The sequence below is a fragment of the Triturus cristatus genome, chromosome 3_1, assembly GCF_964204655.1.
Source record: "Triturus cristatus chromosome 3_1, aTriCri1.1, whole genome shotgun sequence".
Taxonomy (NCBI): domain Eukaryota; kingdom Metazoa; phylum Chordata; class Amphibia; order Caudata; family Salamandridae; genus Triturus; species Triturus cristatus.
The window spans coordinates 501,448,024-501,468,865 of record NC_140583.1 but is presented as its reverse complement, the minus strand read 5'-3'; the positions used below and the strand labels follow the sequence as shown (position 1 = coordinate 501,468,865).

At 42.1% G+C, this 20,842-nt stretch overlaps 1 protein-coding gene across 6 annotated transcripts in view; it reads right to left on the bottom strand.

The window, feature by feature from the left end:
* The window catches only part of MAN2A2 (mannosidase alpha class 2A member 2), a 658,091-nt gene that overhangs the window by 404,070 nt on the left and 233,179 nt on the right, over positions 1 to 20,842 (bottom strand). For all 6 annotated transcript variants that reach the window (XM_085644368.1, XM_085644371.1, XM_085644369.1 and 3 more), the window contains 3 exons: positions 12,243 to 12,420; positions 10,801 to 11,003; positions 9,771 to 9,953 (listed from right to left, as the gene is read on the bottom strand). In XM_085644368.1, the coding sequence (XP_085500494.1) occupies positions 9,771 to 9,953; positions 10,801 to 11,003; positions 12,243 to 12,420 (564 nt within the window). The remainder of the gene's footprint in view (positions 1 to 9,770; positions 9,954 to 10,800; positions 11,004 to 12,242; positions 12,421 to 20,842) is intronic.

Genomic DNA, 20,842 nt, shown 5'->3' with positions numbered 1-20,842 from the left:
CTCTACACCTACACACTCCCTAGATACACTCATAGTAGGGTTTGCATCATATGAGTTCGGTAGATTACCATATTGCATATATGCCTGCATATATTCATTGCTTCAGCACCATAGTAGAAATGTATCTACTGGTTACTCTTTTGGTGCTTGCAATCTCCTTTATTGGCTTCTAACTCCTAATCATTGCAGCACACATTTTATGCAAGAATAAAGTTGCTTCAATAAATATTATTGAAAACATCCCATTGTGTATTCTCTGTATATTTCTCTGAAAACAAGTGAGCACGAGTGACTGAGCGAAAATGTTCTGTACTGTTGCCACAATTCCTGAGAAATCAGTGGTCATGTTCAGTGGTTGCCAGAAACTCTTTGCTCCTTTGTAAGTTAGGGGGGCATGCAGTGGCACTGTGAGCTAGCTGGTGTATAGGCCAACATATCCTGCGGAGGTATCCGGAATCAGACTTGACACCAAGACCTTAGTTTATGTTGTCCAATCAATACGCAGATCCTACAGATTAATAAGAACTACACGACATGGTGCCCAAAGTTGGTTAGGCACTTATTTAATAGTCAAATCGGAGTAGTTCAGTCATGCTTTTTCAGAGACCCCTACTCACATTTTCACCAGTGACTTCCGTGGTGTGAAGGGAAACATATTAGACTCAACTGAGTAGGTACGTCCTATGTATTGGCTGTAGGTTTTATCAAGCTTGAAGGATTAAAAAATATTCCCAGATTGTACAAACCAAATGCCGATAAATTCATTTTCTTAAACAAAACGTTCATTTTCCAACAAGGACCAAACAAGCTGACCGCAGTGGAGTACAAGAAGATGCTCTAAATATTTCAGAAAATTGCAGACAGGCAGTTACTATGACACTAGTACAACATGGCCTCCCGGCAATGGGTGGAGATGTCACCATCGTGGTTGAGGCACAGGACAGAGGTATTCTACTCTTGGATTACATTACAAGCTGCAGATGCACGCACACAATTGTTTCATTCTTATATTGAAGATGAGATACTAGAAGAATACTTTCCATATGTGGACATAGAAGTCCCGTTAACTTACCAAGAGCACATAAATTGGTTTAAAGGCGCCCTCCCCCACACCATAGAAAACGTGAGACTCTGTCCGCTCAGTAAAGAAGGAGCGACCTGGTCAGTCTTAGCTTTGTGTACACCACATCCCGAAATTGAAAGATTAGGAGCAGCAGCAATGCGTCACTATCTGAAGATCTAGTAAACATTTACAGAAATCTTACACAATATATTATGCAAACACTATAGTTCAACCTGTGAGGGCTGCTCAAGCTGCACAATAGCAATTGGCTACCACGGGTATAAGCCCTCAAATGCTGAATGCCGTAATCGGAAGAATTCCCACCAATCAGGAACAAGTACCGTTTTGGATAGTACGAAAAATAGCACAGCTTGAAGTGGTTTTTTTCCCATACGGGCCAACGGGAAAAACAGAGAATTTTATTGAACTAGTTGCTTGCCGATGAGAATAGCTCCCCCGATAGAAGATTGTGCCACTTTGCTGCCGTTTACACCAGTACGCATGGTACCCCTTCAGTAGAAGGTAATACCGGATGTATAGAAATAAATACAGAATGAATATGGGGCACAACCTGCCCTGGACGAAGGGATGAAACTAATAGGCAATTTTGCCCAGGTTTCTGCAATTATGTTAAACAACATAAAAGGGGAGGCAGCCGTGATGGCTATACTCCAACGCCTAAGGGAACTCTCTCCCATTCAACAGGAGAGAGAGTTACCGAAGATTATTGCAGAACGCACACTTCCTTGGGAAGGGAAAATCTAGAAGCCAGACCTGGGAAACAAGTGGTTAAGGATTATTCTGAAAAAGATAACTAAGCAAGTACCAGATTCTTCTAAAAAGAAATGGGAGAATAAACAGAAAAATAATAAGCAAAATAAACAACAATCAAGGAGTGGGTATCCTCAACAGGAGCACACTGAAAAGAAATATAATCTCTGAAACCGTTATAACATTAGAAAGCCTGACAGATATCAGGATAAAGATACATGTTCCTGTCCTTCCTTTCAGGATCAGTCTGAGAAACGCTCGGAGAAAGGAGGACAGTCAGAGCAAAGATCAGAAGAGCGAACAAAGCCGAAAAGGGATACACATCACACTTTGGACTACATCATCAAAGAAGAAGATAAAAAGAAACCAACAAAACCTCAATTTAAGAATAAAAAAGTAGCAGGGATTAAGATCAGAGATGCCGAGGTTACTGAGGACTCTGCTTCTGAACTGGGATTCGGCAGTGACGATGCTGGACAGCCCAGCAGAGGTCACAATAGCTCGCCAGAACATGGGGAATTTTCTGGAAGTAGAAGCGCTGAGTGAGTATATCATGGTGGAAAAACCTGATACAACAGTGAGTGTCCTACATCGTTTACACACAATAACTCTTCAGATAGAAGGGGACATACAAAGGGAAGTGAAGGGTCTCTTTTGGGTGGACCCGACACACGGTTGCAATATTCTTTTGGTTGAAAAAGATTGGCCACCCGAGTTCGTAATAGACTGCCCAATGGAGGAGGAAGTAATTTTACCTGGTTTCTCCGACCTCGTAGCAGAATCAGTTAAAAATGCATACGCGCACTAGTGGGTGTCTGCTCTGGAGCCTGCTCTATACCGCAATCATATTGGGTGAGATGATGAGTCCCCTCATCACGAGATCTCATTGAAAACTATCCTTCTACTGCAGACACCATACCGAATTAAACATGAAGCAAAGACACGAGTCAGAGAGGTCTTAAATCAACTTGAGTATCAGGGTGTAATAGAGACTTACAACTCGTGTATGAATAATCCGTTGGTCTCCATAATAAAAATGACAATTCATATTGTCGATTACAGACACACGCACATTTGTAGTACAGAATGCACACAGTGCTGCACTGATAACATCGTACGGAAGAAATACAAAACAAGACTAGACATTTCAAATGTTTTTTTCTGGCAGAACATAGCTCCTGGAAGTAGATATTTGACCGCATTTTTAGCGCTAGGGTCTCAGGGTCAATTTTATCGTTTACCTCAAGGGTATAAGAATAGCCCTGGGCTGTGTTCAGTCAGAGTAACAGAGTTACTTCAAAGTATTGATGAGGAGGCAGTGTCCTATAAAGATGATATTTATCTGTCGGCCGATGAATTAATGGAACATCTGGCAAGAGTAAACATAATAGTGGGGTTTGCTTGCCTGGGCTACAAATTCAATTTAAACAAATCTAAAATAGCCCACCTCAGTGTCCTGTTTCTGGGATACGAATTATCAAGTGAAGGCAAAAGCCTGGCGACATTTTTAAGAAAAATGTGAATTGCTCCAACCTCCAACAACTCTGAAGGGACTACAATCCATTTTGGGATTTTTACATTTTGGCAGAACTTACATTCTGAATTACGCAGAAAGGGAAAAAACATTCTATGACTTAATTAGACCTGAGTTTCAGTGCAACACTGGACATAGGAAAATACTGATATTTTACGGTCAGTACAAGCGGACATGCTACCTTCCAGACATTTACACACACGTGTCAACACAACTAACCCGGTGATCCGAAAAGTCACTGAACCAACTGGGTATACCTGCATCACTTTCAATGAAGGCGATACGGTACCTATAGCACACAAATCACATCAGTACATGAACGCTGAAACGTCCAGTCTTATAATGAATATCTTCACTATTGGGGCCAAAATGGGTTTCCAGATTCGAAGTGTTGTACATTCAAGTACATGATGCCTTGGGAACAAGCGGCAAAGTCGAAAGAAGGCCAGCAACGGGCTCATGTAATTTATACACCGAGTCATCAGTGCGAACTGCTGCCATTGCTGCAATCACTTGTTCTAGCACGAAAATAGACGGAACAACTATGATAGCTGTCAATGCCACACGCAACAGCTCAGCACCACCAAAAGGCTTTCCACTCAAGTACTCTTACAAATTAGATGCACAAAATATTCAGTATGCTCAAATTCCAGGAGTGTGGGATAGAGTGTTTCCAAACATTGATTGCAGATTGGGATTAATAGTAGCCGCACATGAGGGTCTGGGTACAGCATATACAGGGATTACTGCTAGAGTTTCATTACGCAAGCAGCACTAGTGGTGGCCAGGTCTCACTAAACAGACCAAGGACTATGTTCTTAAATGCAACATCTGCCAGCAGATGAAAGGCTCCACCGTAGCATGTCCACCGCAAACACCTTTATTGATCTCAGACAAACCTCTTGCTTGTGTCTATTTGGATCACTATGGCCCCTTACATTCTGATGGGGCTTACATCAGATCTTGGTGGCAGTAGATTCATGCTGTAGTTTCCAATGGGTTTGGCCCCAGCGCTCGGCTGACCCCTGAACTGTTACAAAGGTTTTGGAAATCTTTATTGGGACATACACAACTGGCACATTACATTCCGACCAAGGCCCAGCGTTTAGGTCTCTGGCTTACAAATAAGACATTGGAAGTTTGGGTGTGGCCTTGAATTACTCCTCCCCCCTACCATCCTGAGGGAAATTTGGTCTTTGAGAGGAAGAACCTGGACTTAAAGGAATCCTTAACAGCTAGAGTATTAGGCTTGGGTGGCAGTTGGGTCAATCACCTATACGGGGTCCAGAGGGCACTTAACAACACAACAAGAAAATCCCTGGGGGACCGTACACCTTATGAGCTCCTGCTTGGGGTGGAAATGTGGGTCCCAGACCTTGATAGTGTCAGCGCAGAGGCGGATGAAACTCCATTTGACATCAGTGATCATTTTGATGTTTTACAGGACTTAAAAGAATACAGAGCTTTACAAAGCAACATCCAAGTGAAACGCACCACTAGAGAAGTGAAAGCAGTATTTGCAAGATTGGACCATCTTACAGAGCGCCTGTTCCGGTCCTGGCTGTTGAAGGTCCCAGAACTGTACTTCTTCTGCCTCTTGCCGAGACAAAAGGTTTGCCTCCATTGATCTAATCAAACCACACTATGTAGCCGATTCTCAACAGTAGGCCACGTGAACACCAGGGTAGCTGACAATCTCCTCTCGCTACCATACAGGAAGTTCAGATGGAAGCTTTAATAACAACTGAAGACTCCACTTCCTAAAGAGAGGCTGTCGATGAAAATTAAATGATGCTTCTCCCCATTGCAACAACTACAACTGTACAGTCAACAAGTACAGAAATTTCAATTCGAAAAACTGACGACGTCTATGTCAACATGCCACAGATCGAGTCAAATCCCAGTTCTACAAAACCTGCTGAGCTGCCAAAAACAGACTGGACGGCATCAGGCTACATCGTGCATTATAACGACTTCTCATTGGATCCCAGTGAACCTGAATTGCCAACACCGCCACTCCCTTTCAAGCTACAAGATTATTCTGTCTATCTTTGCCTGAAAAAGTCATACCTTGTTGCCCCCTAGATACATCTCTGGGTTACAATTGGATTACTTTTTCTAATACTCTGGATTGGTTTGATGACTGTCTTTTTTCTACTTCTGAATGGACATTATCTCCTAGAATGCTCTGCAGTCCAACATGTGAACTTGGTTCTAAAACCACATGTATCATCGCACTGTGAACTAAGGGACCTGTCCCTGGTGAACATTACAGCGGTTCCAGTTCCGGATGGAATAGTATGAGACAGGGTATCATATGATGTATATAGTCCTACTGAACTTGTGCAAATTCCCTATTTATGCAAAATTGCTTTAAATTATATAATCACCTCTAGTACATTATCTGATGATTGGGACACTGAAATAGTGCATAATTTGCTTTCAGATTTAGAGCAAGCAGCAGCTTTTTCTAATTGTATGATGGCACAAGTCATTTTGGAGACATGTTCAGTTACCAACATTATGGTCGCCATTTTTTACACAAAGCTAGCATCCCACGTGCGGTTTACAACTACACCCAATGGGAACTTTGCCTCACACCGCCGATAGGTAGTTAAAAAACATTTGCACAGAAGTTTGCATATGTTTCTGGTTTTGATACATCAGACCCAGCCTCTTACTACTATAGGCTTGCACCTACACCTGCAAAGAAGAATATGCTCACACCAAGCTGATTTACTCCGCTTCCTTTATTTCCCAACTGTCTATACAGGATTTTGACTTTTGGAAAAACACAATAGACACAAACTCTGTCTAGGGAACAAAAGATTGGCAGTTTTCAGGGAAAAGAGGCATTATTTAGAGCATGCCTCATTCCACATCCACTGATTTTCCTGAATAAAACAATGGAACAAACTTCCTATCTTGGTTTAGCTAGGGCAAAAGATTTGAACACACCTCACATTTTCACACTTTGAACATTGGCAACAATACACAGAGTATAATGAAGATACATTAGATGCCATACTCCGCAATGGATCATGCAATTCATTAGACTCCGATCACCAGGGTTAGTTGGTTTGGCCACTAGACACGGACAGATGTCAGTCTAGATTCCTGGGTAACACAGGAGGGTTTAAGATTAACAGTGATGACATCATATAGTGTTGGGAAGTTATGCCTAGATTGGCTAAAGACCTCAACACTTTCTCAGGTAAAACAACACTTGTCCCTTCTGTGTGATGACCTGGATCGCAGGGATTTGTTTACTACGTCCCAGAAACCCACGTCAAAAGCGCTTCTTGTATGTAACATACAACGAGCGATAGAAGATTTCTCAGCAGGAAGCTGTAGAAAGATTATGCAAATTGACAGAGAAAATATGAAAAAGGCTTTGGCTGTTGTTGACAACAGTATGACCACTTTGACATCCAGAATGTATTCACTGGGCAACATTGTGTTGTCTGCAATAGACATAATACAGCAGGACATGTCTATTTTATAACATGGACAGTCACAATTACGTTCCATCGTAATGCTGAGCTGGACTTTGCAAATACAATGATCTGGCCACGTGCTGTGGCAGTACATCAATACTACTAGTCTGTGAATACGATCTAACGGAAAAAGACAGAGAACTATGGCACGCAGAGATGCGAAATACACCATGTTGCACATTGAAAAAGTAGACCAATTACCTTTTACTGTAGCAGAGACACCATCCTCAGACTGGATTATCCATTGTTATCTTACCCTACCGGTCACGACTTTCCAATTCCAATATTGTCTCCAATACAAAGTGCTAGGGGAAGGGTATGTACACAATTACTGTTTCCACCGGCCCGCAAAATTAGAGAGGCAGCACTGTGGCCTTCGATAAATGTGTCCAACATACGCTTTGATTCTCTCAGCAGACTGAAAGCCAGGCTTTTTCAACAAGATGTGGCCTTAGCTTCAGCCAGAGAGACGTTTGATCTCCAGGCTACAAGGTCCTCATAAGAGATACAGACACTACTCCACACTAACTTTCAGCTGCATTTTGGGGAGCTAGTCCATTGTATCTTTAATTTTTCTGATACTAAAGGAGTAGTTTTTTTTTTAGTGTATCAGCTCTGGACTGGTTAGCACCTTTCAGACATTCTTCAGAGTTATTCCATCATCCATATACTACGTGCTGGGAAGCGTTTTTGGAGGGCTCCCGTTTGCCCTGCTGCTTTTGGCAGGAATCCCGATTTTATTTTTTCTGATCCGCAATGGACGTCCCAGTTCGATTTGGAATGGAGACAGCACTACTTGTGCTATGATGACGTGTGCACATGATTCACACGTTTGGCACACTTAGGCTTCGAGAACTGAACGAGCACTGGTTCTTGTCCTTCAGGCCTTTTTGGCTTAATTGCATATAAACTGTATTCTACTGCCTGCTCTGTGGCCACGAATGCGTGTTAGACATATACCTAGGATAACAACTGGTTGCGCCACTGGACATTAAAGTACTACTGGACCAGTTAGCGGCCCATGGGTATTGTTGTTCCCAGTGTCTTCCATTGCTGATGAAAGCATTTCTTGAGCCACCCTGGGACGCTTCAGCTTCTAGTGACTTGGACAACGGCTCCACAATATGCATTCAAGATGCAGTCTCTCCCTCAGCAGCTGCTATGGGAATTGGATGAAATCACCTTTGCTCCATTAATCTGCTTCGAGGTGCGCCTCTGGGATCGTCATCTGCGATTATGGACAACAGCAATGTTGTGTCTGCCACACGGAAAACATGAAATAATTTCTGTGTGGGAACAATTTGGCTTGTTTTGATACTCTAAATTCGACCAAAACATTTTTGTTTTGTTTTTTCTATTCTAGGCACTATGGCTTTCGGAGTGCTTATGATTTCAAACAGTATAATGACGTTAAGGCATTTTAGAATATTTTAAAGAGGAAGCTTGCTTTTAGACTATGTGACACACAAGCCAATGACAAATATGGGCGGAGAGTGGGTGGGGCTTCCAGTACATACTTGAATACAGCACGGCTCACAGAGCAGTGCATGCGCTGCCGAGGCTCGACCTAAAAAGGAACTGACACCAGCACGCAGGGGTGGTGGCTATATGCAGCTCCGGCGTCATTTCCGGGGTGGATGAGTTGTCATGGAGCTGCCGATGCCACCTACCAGCACACAAAGGATTGCAAAGAAAAATCTCCAGATCCAGTTGGGTGCCTGGGGGTATTCAAAAGGCGAGCAATCTGCAGTTAAAATTATCCATCAGAAGTTGCAGTTTTTGCCATGTGTCTAGTTTTATGCATGCAATAAATACATTTTGTGTGAGGGTTATCGCTTTAAACCTTCCTGGCCTCACAAAGTGCACATGGCTTGACAAGAGTCTGAGCAGTGCTCAGAGTACTCCCTGTTGCTGGATACCAGGCAGTAGAAAATCTGGCAGTGTGAGCCTCTGAGGAAGGTTCTAAAACTGAGTCCCTTCACCTGACTTGCTGGACTTCGGATCATTTAATGAGGAGGATGGGCTAACCTCTGTCAGACTGCGTTTATTGAATTGTTTTAAATTTTAATTGCTAAACTGAAATATTGTGACGTTAACACTGACTAACAACCTTTTTCCTGCCATATGTAGAGGGAATAATTCAAGCATGGGAATCTATGAAGGATTCAATGATGCAAAAGTTATGTTTTTGTTTGTTAATTCCACTTTTTACCTATGCCTAATGAACCCACTACTGAAATATCCATGAACTGTTTACCTATATGTTCATATACAACTTTTAATGCATTACTGTGACTTCCTGAGGTACAACAATTAGACTACTGACTGTGTTACAAAGACATTCGCAGATTCTTCAGATACAGTCAGCTTTCCCTGAAGATAGATGATACTTTTTTGTATCACACCCAACTTAGACAATAGTTTGCTTTTATCTACTTTATTCCTCAGTGACAAAGTAGAATTTAATGGCCCTCTGTGTTTCCCGAGCTACTAAAAAGGTAAGATAGTAGGTTTCTGAAGTTTCTAACAGACTCTGGGACAATTAAATCGGGCACAAGGGTTGAAGCTCTTTAAAACTATATATAACATGTTTAAATAATCTAGGGCTTCAGATTCACTTGACCTTAGTCTTATTTTATAGAGTGAAATGTTATCCTTCATTCTTTGTGCCTGAGACATGCAAGGCAGACATCTTTTGGCGTATATTGAAGGAATTCTGAATGAGTGGTATTATTGTAGGGTGGACACTCCAGACCGATGGAGGAGATACAACCAAGGACCTATGCATATAAGATACATTCTACATAAACAGTAGACATAGTAATCAGGTAAACATTTAAGCTCTGCCGATGGAAGAATTGTAGTTTCAAATTAGCTCTTTAATGAGTATAGTTTCTGCACATACCTCACCCCGTAATCCACTACTACTGCTTCCTTAGCAGTGCCAGTAATGGCATCATGGTGCTGGAACAGGCCAAGGTTGCGACGGGCATCAGTTAACAATGAATAATCAGACAGCGGATATTTGCTTTCCATGCCAGCATGTCGAGCATGATTAATAGCCAAGCTGTACAGGATCTCTGCTCCCCTATGACAAGCACAAAATATACAATAAATCTTCATGTTACAAAGCACTGTCCAATCCACTGAGGGTGATCACACACTAGAGCAAGTTCACCTGCGCTATGCATTGATAAATATTTACAATGAGTACCCTATCTTTTACTGCCACTACTGTAGTGTCGAAGTATGGGAAGGCAGATTGTGGGAAACAAGATGCTTATAAAATTACAATTTTTAGTAGCTCAATGTGATATGTAGGCTCACTCAGAGTATGAAACATTTGGGACACTCATGCAAGATTAGATTTACAATTCCTCATTCTGAATGTCTTTGATTTGTTAAGCCAAACGCCACTCTTCCAGATATGCGTTTTACTGTTTAGCCACAATATTTCATCTTAATTTATGTAATGTTTCCAGTGCATAAAATATAGTATGTTATAAAAGATGGTGTTTGGCATTTCTAGTGACTGCACGACGAGTGTTTGGTCATCATATTTCTTAAAGGCTTTTGTTTATTTGAAGCTGTCTCTTGCCTATCTTCCAATAGAAATGGAATGTATGTGTTCAATTATTCTACAAGTCTTTGCTTATAGGATGGCATGCTGGTGAAAGCTACACATTCTGATTACCCATAGCTTTTTTTGCGGGTGATCATTAGCTGCAAGCAGTGCGTACAGCATTCAGTATGGCTTTTGTTAGGAGGGCAGTGTTCTTTGATCAGTTACATACTTTAAACAGTCTCCAGGCTTATCGTAAAATTATTTAATTTGTAATGGATTCAAATAAATGTGATTTAACTAAACAACTGCACATTCTGTGAATTAAATATAAATTCAGCAGATTAAAATAGGTCAAATAACATCCTCCTACCTGAGGTGCGATTCCAGCACTCTGTCCAGACTCTTGTAGAAAGGTCTGGAAGTGAAGTAGCCAGTCCAGTAGTGATCCTCACGGTCAGCATAGGAGAAGAAATCTCCACTAACTACAGGGAAGTCAGGTGGTCTTGAGCCTGGTGTGATCCCCATCTTCTTGTAGATTGTATCAAAGTAATCAGAAAGTGTACCAAATTGGGCCTTTGTGAAATACATGAAATGTTAGCTTTTGAACCAAAGGGGATGGTAGAGCAATGTTAAACACATACTACAAACAGATTTACAAGATAAATGCTTCCAGTTGTTGCCCCCCCCCGCTTATACTAGTAATATTTATTTTCAATTACTTGTACATTAATGATTATATAACAAAAAGGCCTGCACCTTCTCAATCTGACCACCATTGCATTGTTTACCCCAAATAAGTTAGGTAGATTACATTGTCTTTTTGAAATATTCTAAAATATTACAATGGGCAATTATTTATAGTAACAATGGATTTGATTACATTTACCACTGTAATCCCTACTTTAAAATCATTATAACTAGTCAATGACTTATGTTAAAAGCAAATGCAAGTGAAACTGTAACAAGATCCATGTACATCTAAAGCACCAGGCAGAAATTTTAAATAGCAAAGGCAATACTAATTTCTTCATTAAGAAATAGCACGTTATAGAGCCAATGTTTTCTAGATTGGCAAAGATAAGTAAACACAAATGCACAAAAAAACATCGACAATCTGTGTTTTCAAAAGTCATCCAATCTCAAAAGTTCCTATTATTTATGGGTGTTAATGCCTTGCACAGATTAAAAAAATTCCCCAGAAAAAGGTCCAGTAAAAAAAAAAAAGCATCTATTCCATTTCAACCGTGCTAACCCAAGAAAGGCACATTCATATTGCATCAATTTTTAGAGCTTGCATTCTAAAATGACCTTCACTTTAAGTAAAATACATTCCCCGAGACCACCCATTCTATGTGTAACTGTCTGCCTAGAGCTTGACTGGAAATAGATGTGAAGGCATGGTACATTCCTGAAACAGAAGAAAATGAATTAAGACAAAAAAAAAATCCTAAGGGAGAAAGGAAGGAACAATAGTCTGGTGTAGGGAACAAAATAAATTCCCTTGAAAGTTATCAAATTTTGTACCTGACAATGCTTCCCAGACTTTTTTTTAGAACCACAACTCAATTTTTAGAACACAGATTTTAATGAGTGGGGGACTAATTCATTCTAAGTAGGCCACACCACCCCCACACTCACCCCTGCCCAGATGAGCAACATGTCTTTGGAGTAATCTATATTACTGACATTCTTGAGTACATGGAAGTAGACCCATTATTTGTCTTTGCAGTCATTACTTTGTTTTACGCAATAAGCAATAGTAACATACTGCTGTCTCACTCAGCAGCATTAACCATATTTAGTAACCTTTACCTGAACATGCAGCTCCGGGTGAGAGTTCATGTAGTCAAAGAGTCTCTGATAGTTTAAAAACTGGGCATCCCATTCCTGAGCTTTATCGTAACGGAAATCATCACCCAGTGGCACTAGCACAACTTTACTGCGGTACAACTTTGACTTCTTGCGGTACTGATCCAACAAAATGTTTGCCCTATAACAAATGGAAAATAAATTGTAGAGCAGTCAAAAGACACGGTTATGGGACACAAAAACAACGTCAGTGGGGCTTGTTAGGAAGCACAACATTTCAATAGATAATCTTTCAAAATTAGACACAGAAGATGAAACAAGTGACAGTGGGCTACCTAACCGGCTTTGAAATGTGGGTTTTTGACACAGGTACCATTAAAACAATTTTGGTAATTCAAATTTTAAAGGACCACCACTAGATCTTTCTGCACCTACAATGGTGGGTCGCTTCACCAGCAAGTTAAGTGCTCCATGGAACAAACTGCTTCAAAATCTATTGATTTAATGCAATCAAGTTTCATCTGTTCAACAAATGCCATGGAGACTCATCATTAATAAAAGCTTCTTTATTTTGGATGAGGGAATTTCCTACAGTACGTTATTTCAAAACCAAAGGATGACCAAAGATACAGTATGCAATTTAAAAGTTAAACTTCCGTCTCCAAGAGCTTTTCTGTCAGTTAATGACTTCAACCAATTGCTCCAAAGTGGCAAAAAACTAAATAAATGAACCTAGTACTAGCTTGAATCCCGCTAACCTATAAACTCAGCTACGTTGATTTTGTTTACCTTCCACTTGTCACAAAAAAAAAGTGGTTGGTACGGCTAACGGCCTTCAAAAATAAATGTCTACTAGCTTCTTGCCACAATACAACAGATCAAATAGGTAACTAGTATGCTCCTCTTTTTATAACGCCCTTTAGTTATACAATGCAGCAACTCATGATTGACATCTCGTTTAATGGGGTAGGCACCACACAGATCATCCCTTCTGTGACAGTTATATGCCACAGATCATTATGGCTCCAACTGCATGGGGCTAGCACTTTCTACGATTACTCCTAGTTTTTAAATTCCCTAATATTAATAACAACACATCTTGAACCAGTCATGCTGCAGTTGAACATTAAAGAGGAATTTTCACAAGATGCCTATTTAAATCACTGTAGTTTTTCGCAATAGAGGTACTGTTAGCACAGGAGGAAAGAGTTGCTTTGTTGTATCTTTAGATCTTCATTCTTGGTAGGTTTCACACACATTGAATCATTCACCACCATGATGCTGGGAATCCTCAGAATATTATATACACATTGTTTTTAAAAACAGTAACCCATCCACCTCACTCATGTTGTTTAAGTTTCTGGCACTTAAGATCAGCTTACGGAAACCAAAACAGATTTACCCAAACAGAAAAAAGGGTGGGTAGAATGCAACATGAACTATTCTAATGCTGCAAACCTGTAGTTACGCAACATTGGCACCTCCAGATTGGTATGTTCCATCATGAATTCCCATGCTTTCAAACAAAAATAAAGCTTTGTTCATCTAGGAAAGTGGGGTCAAGAGGGAGGCTGCAATGAAAACTTGTTAACACAGACAGTCCCCTCTTGCCTCACAGCTAGGCAAAGGCAAAGGTGTGCAGAATAGTTGCTTTGCTTCTTGAAGCAAAGCATTAGCCTGGCAAGACCCCATTGCTACCAAAGTCCAATGAGTAATTCTTTGCATTAGTTTTTCTTTTTTTATTGATGGATACCCCAGCCGCTAAAAATAATTATATGGGGACATTAAAGCCTTAAATACGGTCAGAATCAAATCTCTTTGCATAAAATAGCAGCTAAGCCTGTTTTGTCAGGAGGCAATTTGACCAAACTTTTTTAACTCTTTAACTTTTAACACAGTTTCCTGCAGCATGGAAACATGCAATATACTTACTGCCCCTACTTATAAAAGCCTCGGCATAGCCAGATGAAATCTTTAGTTTTCCTCCTATATCTCTGCTGCCTTACCTGGCAAACATTTTAGAGAGGCTGATTAACCTAAAGCTATCTGAGTTCTTGGCAAAATATAAGCTGCTGGATCCTTCCCAATCCAAATTTTTAGCTGCCACAGATTTTATCAGGGTTATGTTTGAAGAGGGCAGACCTGTTGCCCCAATCCTTTTAGATCCATCTGCAGCGGATCTCTCATGGTACTATGATTAAAAAAGTGCATGAGATAGGCTTTTACAGAACCTAGGACTCTGAGATTTGCCAAGTAGGCTCTTCTGCATACTTAGCGCAGTCACCCTGCTAAAATGGGAGGCCGCACCTTCTCCCTCCTGATGTCCCAGCACTGGAATGCACTTCCTTAGAATATCAGACTAACATCCAGTTTCTATTAAATTCAAGAAGCTCTTAAAAATGTGGATGTTCCAACTTCTAGGTAAGAGTCCTTATTCTGTGTTCCCACTGTGACTTGCTCGGTCCTCTGCGGAAGGATACACCTTTCAGGGACGAGTTAGGCATGTTACAAGGCCAATTAACATACCATAAGGTGTGCAATGCACTTTGTCGTGCCACAGTAGGATTTTGGAGGAAACCTGGCACAGTAATTGTTGTACTTGATGTGCAAATTTAACCTTTCATCCTGAAGATGGATATTTATTATTATCACACATCAAGGACTTAATTAGCTTTAACTAGTAGGTTGCAGAACACTGTGCAGGAAAGGAGAACAAACTTGATTGAAGAATAGAGGAGCTGAGAAAGTATTTTGTATTCTTGAGCCAAACACAGGATCTGTGTAATGCTAACCCAAACTGGCTTGGTGAAGAGTATGGAGACCGACTGAGGTAAAAGATTGGGTTGTGTAAAAACAGAGCTGTAGCAACCAATACTTGGATTTCATCAGGAAACGGTATATTAAAAGCCACCTCAGCTGGCTTGAGCAATGCTTTAACTGCAGCAAAATAAACTTTTATCTCTTCATCCACTGGCTTTAGCTTATGCTTTTACTTCCCCAACTGGTAGTTTTCTGATAGTTTAGCAGGAGTTAATGCCACTAGAAATTCCAATGTGCTTTTTTTTTTAAAAAACAGATGTTATTGGATATGTAGCACTTTGGCATTAAGACTGAGCCACCCAGCCGGATTTGTTTGCCTCAATTTCTGGGCTCACCCAAAGGGACAGACGTATTGGATTGGAGAAAAGTAGATATTCTGTAAACCGCTGTCCTCCTGAGGAGCCTTAAGGGAGAGTTAACTCTCCAGAAACCTCTGAACGGGTCAGCATGTTTTATCCCGTTAACAGTGTACTATCATATCTCTGGGCATTCATGAGGACTGAACAGCCCTTCTAGGAACTATGTTCCCAAAGGAATTCCTACTAAATAAATAGATAGAATTGCCAGGACCTATTTGTAATCTTCGTATTTGAAATCCTACTATGGAGCCTCGCAAAAAGAGAAAACAGGAACATAAATGCAAACCTGGACTATGTCAATGCATCAGATATCTCTAAACGGCTAGTACCATTCACCACCTGACTCCATTTCACACATGAAGCAACAGCACTGCAAACTGTGGTACTCGGAGCATTGTGACACTTGCGTAACTACCTGTGTCCTAATAATACACAGAACAGGATGACACAGCGCCGGGCCGAACACATGCAATACGATACACACTCTGCATGGGAAAAGTATTGCTAAGGATAGAACATGTTACTTTGAATAACTTTATTCGTTTTTTTTTTAAAACCATCAAAGTATACAAATGCAAGTACGAATACTACTTGTTTTTCAAAGTATTTGAACAATTAAAAAGAAGTCATCAGGCATATCTAAAATCCATAAAAAAGTGCATAGCTAAAAATTATAAAAACAATTATCAGCACATTTGTCAGCTAAAAACATGTAAAGCGGCATACAATTGAAGAGCACGACACTAGGGTAACAGTGATAAAAAGGTTTTTGCTTACAGCGTACAATTCATTTGAGCCAACAAATCAATTTGAATCATAGGGATTTAATTTAGTATTAAGAATCGGCACCATTGATATGCAGAAGCTTTTCCCGTGTGATCCAGAACGAGAATAGGAAACGACTGACCGCGTAAACTATTGGTCCTGTGGTATCAGTTTTCAGGATTCTGTAGGCAACCTGATGTCGCCTAGCTCCAATGTTTAAGCAGGTCGGTCGTATCCATCTCTAACGGAATTTTTTACATTTTGTACAGAAAAAAAGAATGTGCTCTTCGGTCTCTAAAGTTTTAGCACATGCAGGACAAAGTTCTAAAGATAATTCCGCAGTCTCATCGCTCGAGAACCGCAGTAGAAGATTACCATATCTAAGTTTAACATGTAAGCTTTTTGCAAGCAGTGGCGTGATTAGATCCAGGAAGGTTTCAAAGGAGGGTCATGGCTTGACACATAAAAACTGAGAAGTAAGTTGGCCATTTGCTGGCCTAGTGACATAACGTTCATCCACAGCCGCCCAATACTTGAACTTCAACTTTGAGCAATCCTCTCCGTTTGCCTTCTCTGGGTGTTCCCTAAGTTCTGTCATACCAAGAATTGTAAACCAACTCGCCACATGCTTAAACCAGGGGAGGCTTTTAGCACCACTAATGTTCAAAACCTCCTTTAGGGAGTTGCAATAATCATAAAGCTGCGGCGTTGTCCACAAACGCAGCCAGTGCAATTAAGGTTTCAATGATACCATATCACCGATTCTTTTAATCCCAAGGTCAAAAAACTATGGGATTAGGGGGGTAGTTATAGGTACTGAAACGAGTGATCTGACAAAGATATTCTCGGATATCGTCAATTTATTTGTATTGATATGCCCCCATATATCTGCTCCGTACAAAGCACCACTCTGGGCTTTTGCTCGATACACTTCAAGAGCTGGTGTCAATGATCGAGTATAGGACTGCTTAAAGTGTCTCAAAATTGATTTTGACATATGGACAAGAGATAAATAGCTCTTTTCCAACTGTTGCTCCCAGCCTAGTGCATCACTAAATCTTAAGCCCAGATAATCAAAACTTTTCACCCGCTCTAAGGGTTCCAATGCGATTCTAACCTCTCTCGATTTACCCTAGTTTTTCCAATCACCATAAATTTGGTCTTAGTAACATTTACTTCCAAACTCCTGAACCTGCAGAAATCCAAAATCTCATTCACAAGAATTTGCAACCCCATTGGGGTTGTGAAAATAAGTAAGGAATCATCTGCAAAGAGCAGGATTGGAACCTTAATACCATTCAAGGTAGGAGAGTCATTCTTACAGTCCATTAACCTGCCAGCCACATCGTTGATAAACAAGGAGAAAAGTGTTGGTGCTAGCACACATCCCTGGCGCACCCCACGCTGTATTGGTATTTTATCAGTTAATTCACCTTGTGTGCCCTATCTGACCTGAGCATAATTGTTCTCATGGAGTCTGGCTATCAAAGTCACCAGTTCGATTGGAGCCCCAAGATCGAGCATTACTTTCCACAACAATTTACGTGGCACCAAGTTGAACGCAGCTCTTAAGTCGACAAATGCCACGTAAAGTTTTTGTTTTCTCAGTAGCACATACTTCCAAGTTAGGAGAGTAAATCTAAAAGCCTGGTCACGTGCTAATTTTGGAGCGGAAGCCCGCTTGGTAAGGGGACAGCACTTTCTTCTTGTCAATCCAGCTCTGGAGTTTATCCAGAACTTGACGGGCAATTTTTTCTGTTAAACTGATAGGTATATAGTTAGAAGGGACAGAAATATCACCCTTCTTGTGTTTAGTGATTATCTTGGCTTCCCTCCAACCGATATGCAGTTTGTTAGGGTGTTTATATAGGGAGCCCAAACCATAGGTTCAGATTTATAAAGATCAGCTGCTTTTTGGTCAGGACCAGGGGCCTTTCCTGCCTTAAGTCTATTTATTGCTAATGCAGTCTCATCCAGACTAAAGCCCAATACTGTATTGGTCTTTGGCATATCGGGGAAAGTATTCGAATCAGACTGTTCAATATTTACACAAAAAATGCAATCGTCATCTGCTGTCTTAGAATATAAAGTGGTAATATGCTCAACCCAGACCTCAGGCTGGATGTGATAACTAGGGGTGTTGCCCTTTGCGAGGGTGTGCCAAAACAGACGTGTATCTTTGCAATTAGCTGCTAGTACACGTTTCTGCCAGTTCTTAGCTGAGAATTCTCTTTTTGCTTTTGATATTGCAATTTTATATTTGTCGCATGCTTGTACGACCCTGGATTGATTATGGGTCTTTATGGATAACTGGAGAGCACTCTTAGTGGATTTACATTCGGGATTAAACCAACTATTAGTTCTTTGACTGGCAGGTCTACTACCCGAGCCTTCCTTTGTAAACACTACTTGGAGTGCTTCAAGAAAGTCATTATGTATGAAAAGTATTAAGGTTAGTCCACCTAGCTGTTCGCCGTCCTGGCTACGTAAGAACCTCGAGATAAACTGTACAAATAATTCATAAATCCTGGTGTATAAAGAGCGATTAGTAAGTACATTGGGCCAGGTCACTCTTCTGCGATTGTTAGTTACAAGGGGTTCATCCACCCTGGACAGGCAGCCAGATGGTTGTCTGCCCAGTTCGGAGCCCCTCATTTTTAGCAGCAAGGGATTATGGTCACTGTCTGACCTTGGGGCTATTAGCATGTCCTCAATCAGAGACCAAATTCTGACATCAATAAGAAAGTAATCGATGACACTAGCTATTACCACGTTTAAAGGTGGATTTCCTGTTCTTATCAGAGGGAGTCCTCCCATTACAAGCCTTCATGCTCCTGCCTACAACCAGGGATGCAATCTTCAAAGGCACAGCCGTTGCTCTATAGCCATTTTTAGCTGGTCCCAGATTTGGTATGCTCCAAATCTCATTCTCCTCCTCCAGTAAAATACTCAATAGGGGTGAAGGTTCAAAGGTAGTGTTAAAATCCTCTGCAACTATGGTCTTGGAGGTGAGTTAGTACACTCCCAACAACTCATCTAGCTGTAATAATAATACAGCAGATTCATTGTTATGAGATTTTGAACTGGCATGAAAATTGAATCTAGTTCACTTAAAACCGGTCGGAAAAATGAGCTGTATATCTGGATATTCTATTGAGAGCTGTTTATATTTGCACACTATAGTGTTCCTTACAAATATTATCAATCCCCCACTCGCTCTGCCAGATTTTTGGGGAGCTTTTGCTTCCACACTATAGGTCGTATAACCATTTATATGAATCTTAACCACTGCCCAAGTTTCTTGAAGGATACAGATATCGTTAGGTTCAACAAATGTGGCCCACTCTGGGTCTTGCAATTTAGAATGTATCCCTGCCAGGTTCCAAGATATTAAATTTAGACCTTTATTTTCCTTGTTTTTAGCTATAATTGGGCCTGTTGGACAGGCCACACGAAGGGCTTGCTCCCTCCCCGCACGACAGGGCCCAAGCCCCGGCCCGCCAGGCGTGACCCACAAGAATCACCCGCACCCCGTCCCCCGACGGAACTCCTGCCCCCGGACCTCCATGTATCACGGGACCGAGCCACCACCGGCTCCCCCGGCCGGATCAAGCCGCCATCTTGGGCCCTGCGCCACGAGGCCGCGTGGCCTCCACCCGACCCTAACCCTGGGCCTGGCCGGCCCCGACATCCCGGCACCACCATCCACCCAGGAGGTGAGCGGACCACTTGGCAGGTCAATGAGAGAACGAAGCGTCAAGGGCTCTCCCCCGCCAGGTGCCGATCGCCTCCAGCTCCCCCAGGCGCTGGCTCCACCCCCTGCTGGGTGTCTGGACACCTTCATCCCGGACCCTCCGACCTCCAAGTGCGAGGGTCCGGACATCAAAGGGCGCCAGACCTATAACTAGGGCAGCTCCGGAGCAGGACGGCAGTTGTATCCTGGAGTCGAGAGACACCGAGAGAACTCAGCCTTGACGGACTACTGGCGCTGCCGTAGCCCTACCTTGTGAACTATCGTCCTGCCTGCTGGCGCTGCCGCGGCCTTCTGCAACATCCATCCTCGTCGGGACCTGCTGGCGCTGCCGCGGCCCGTTGTAACGACCATCTTCACCGGGACCTGCTGGCGCTGCCGCGGACCGTGTATCGACCATCTTCCCGGGACCTGCTGGCGCTGCCGCGGACCGTGTATCGACCATCTTCCCGGGACCTGCTGGCGCTGCCGCGGACCGTGTATCGACCATCTTCACCGGGACCTGCTGGCGCTGCCGCGGCCCGTCCCAGCTAGAACACCGAGCTCGAGGATTGTGAGCTATCCACCATACCATCTCAACTACCAGACTGGTAACCAGACTGTCCCGCTACCCCCTTTCCCCACCTTGAGAGACTTGAATCGAGGGGACCCCTGAGTCCAGACCTCCTTGTACCATTTCATCGTACCGTAAGAAATTGCCTATAAAGAACGCTGAATCTTCTCCTTGTGTGGTGTCTGTCTGTGGGGGGGAAGTTATTTATCTGTACGATCGCTGGAGACGGCTCTCCCCGGAGACCTCTCCCATTGTCCTCGGCCGACCCTCCCGGTCCGTCTAACATTGGTGGCCAGCGGCGCGATCCGAATCAACGCGTAATCGTACAGAGAGTAGCTCACCCCACGACAAAACC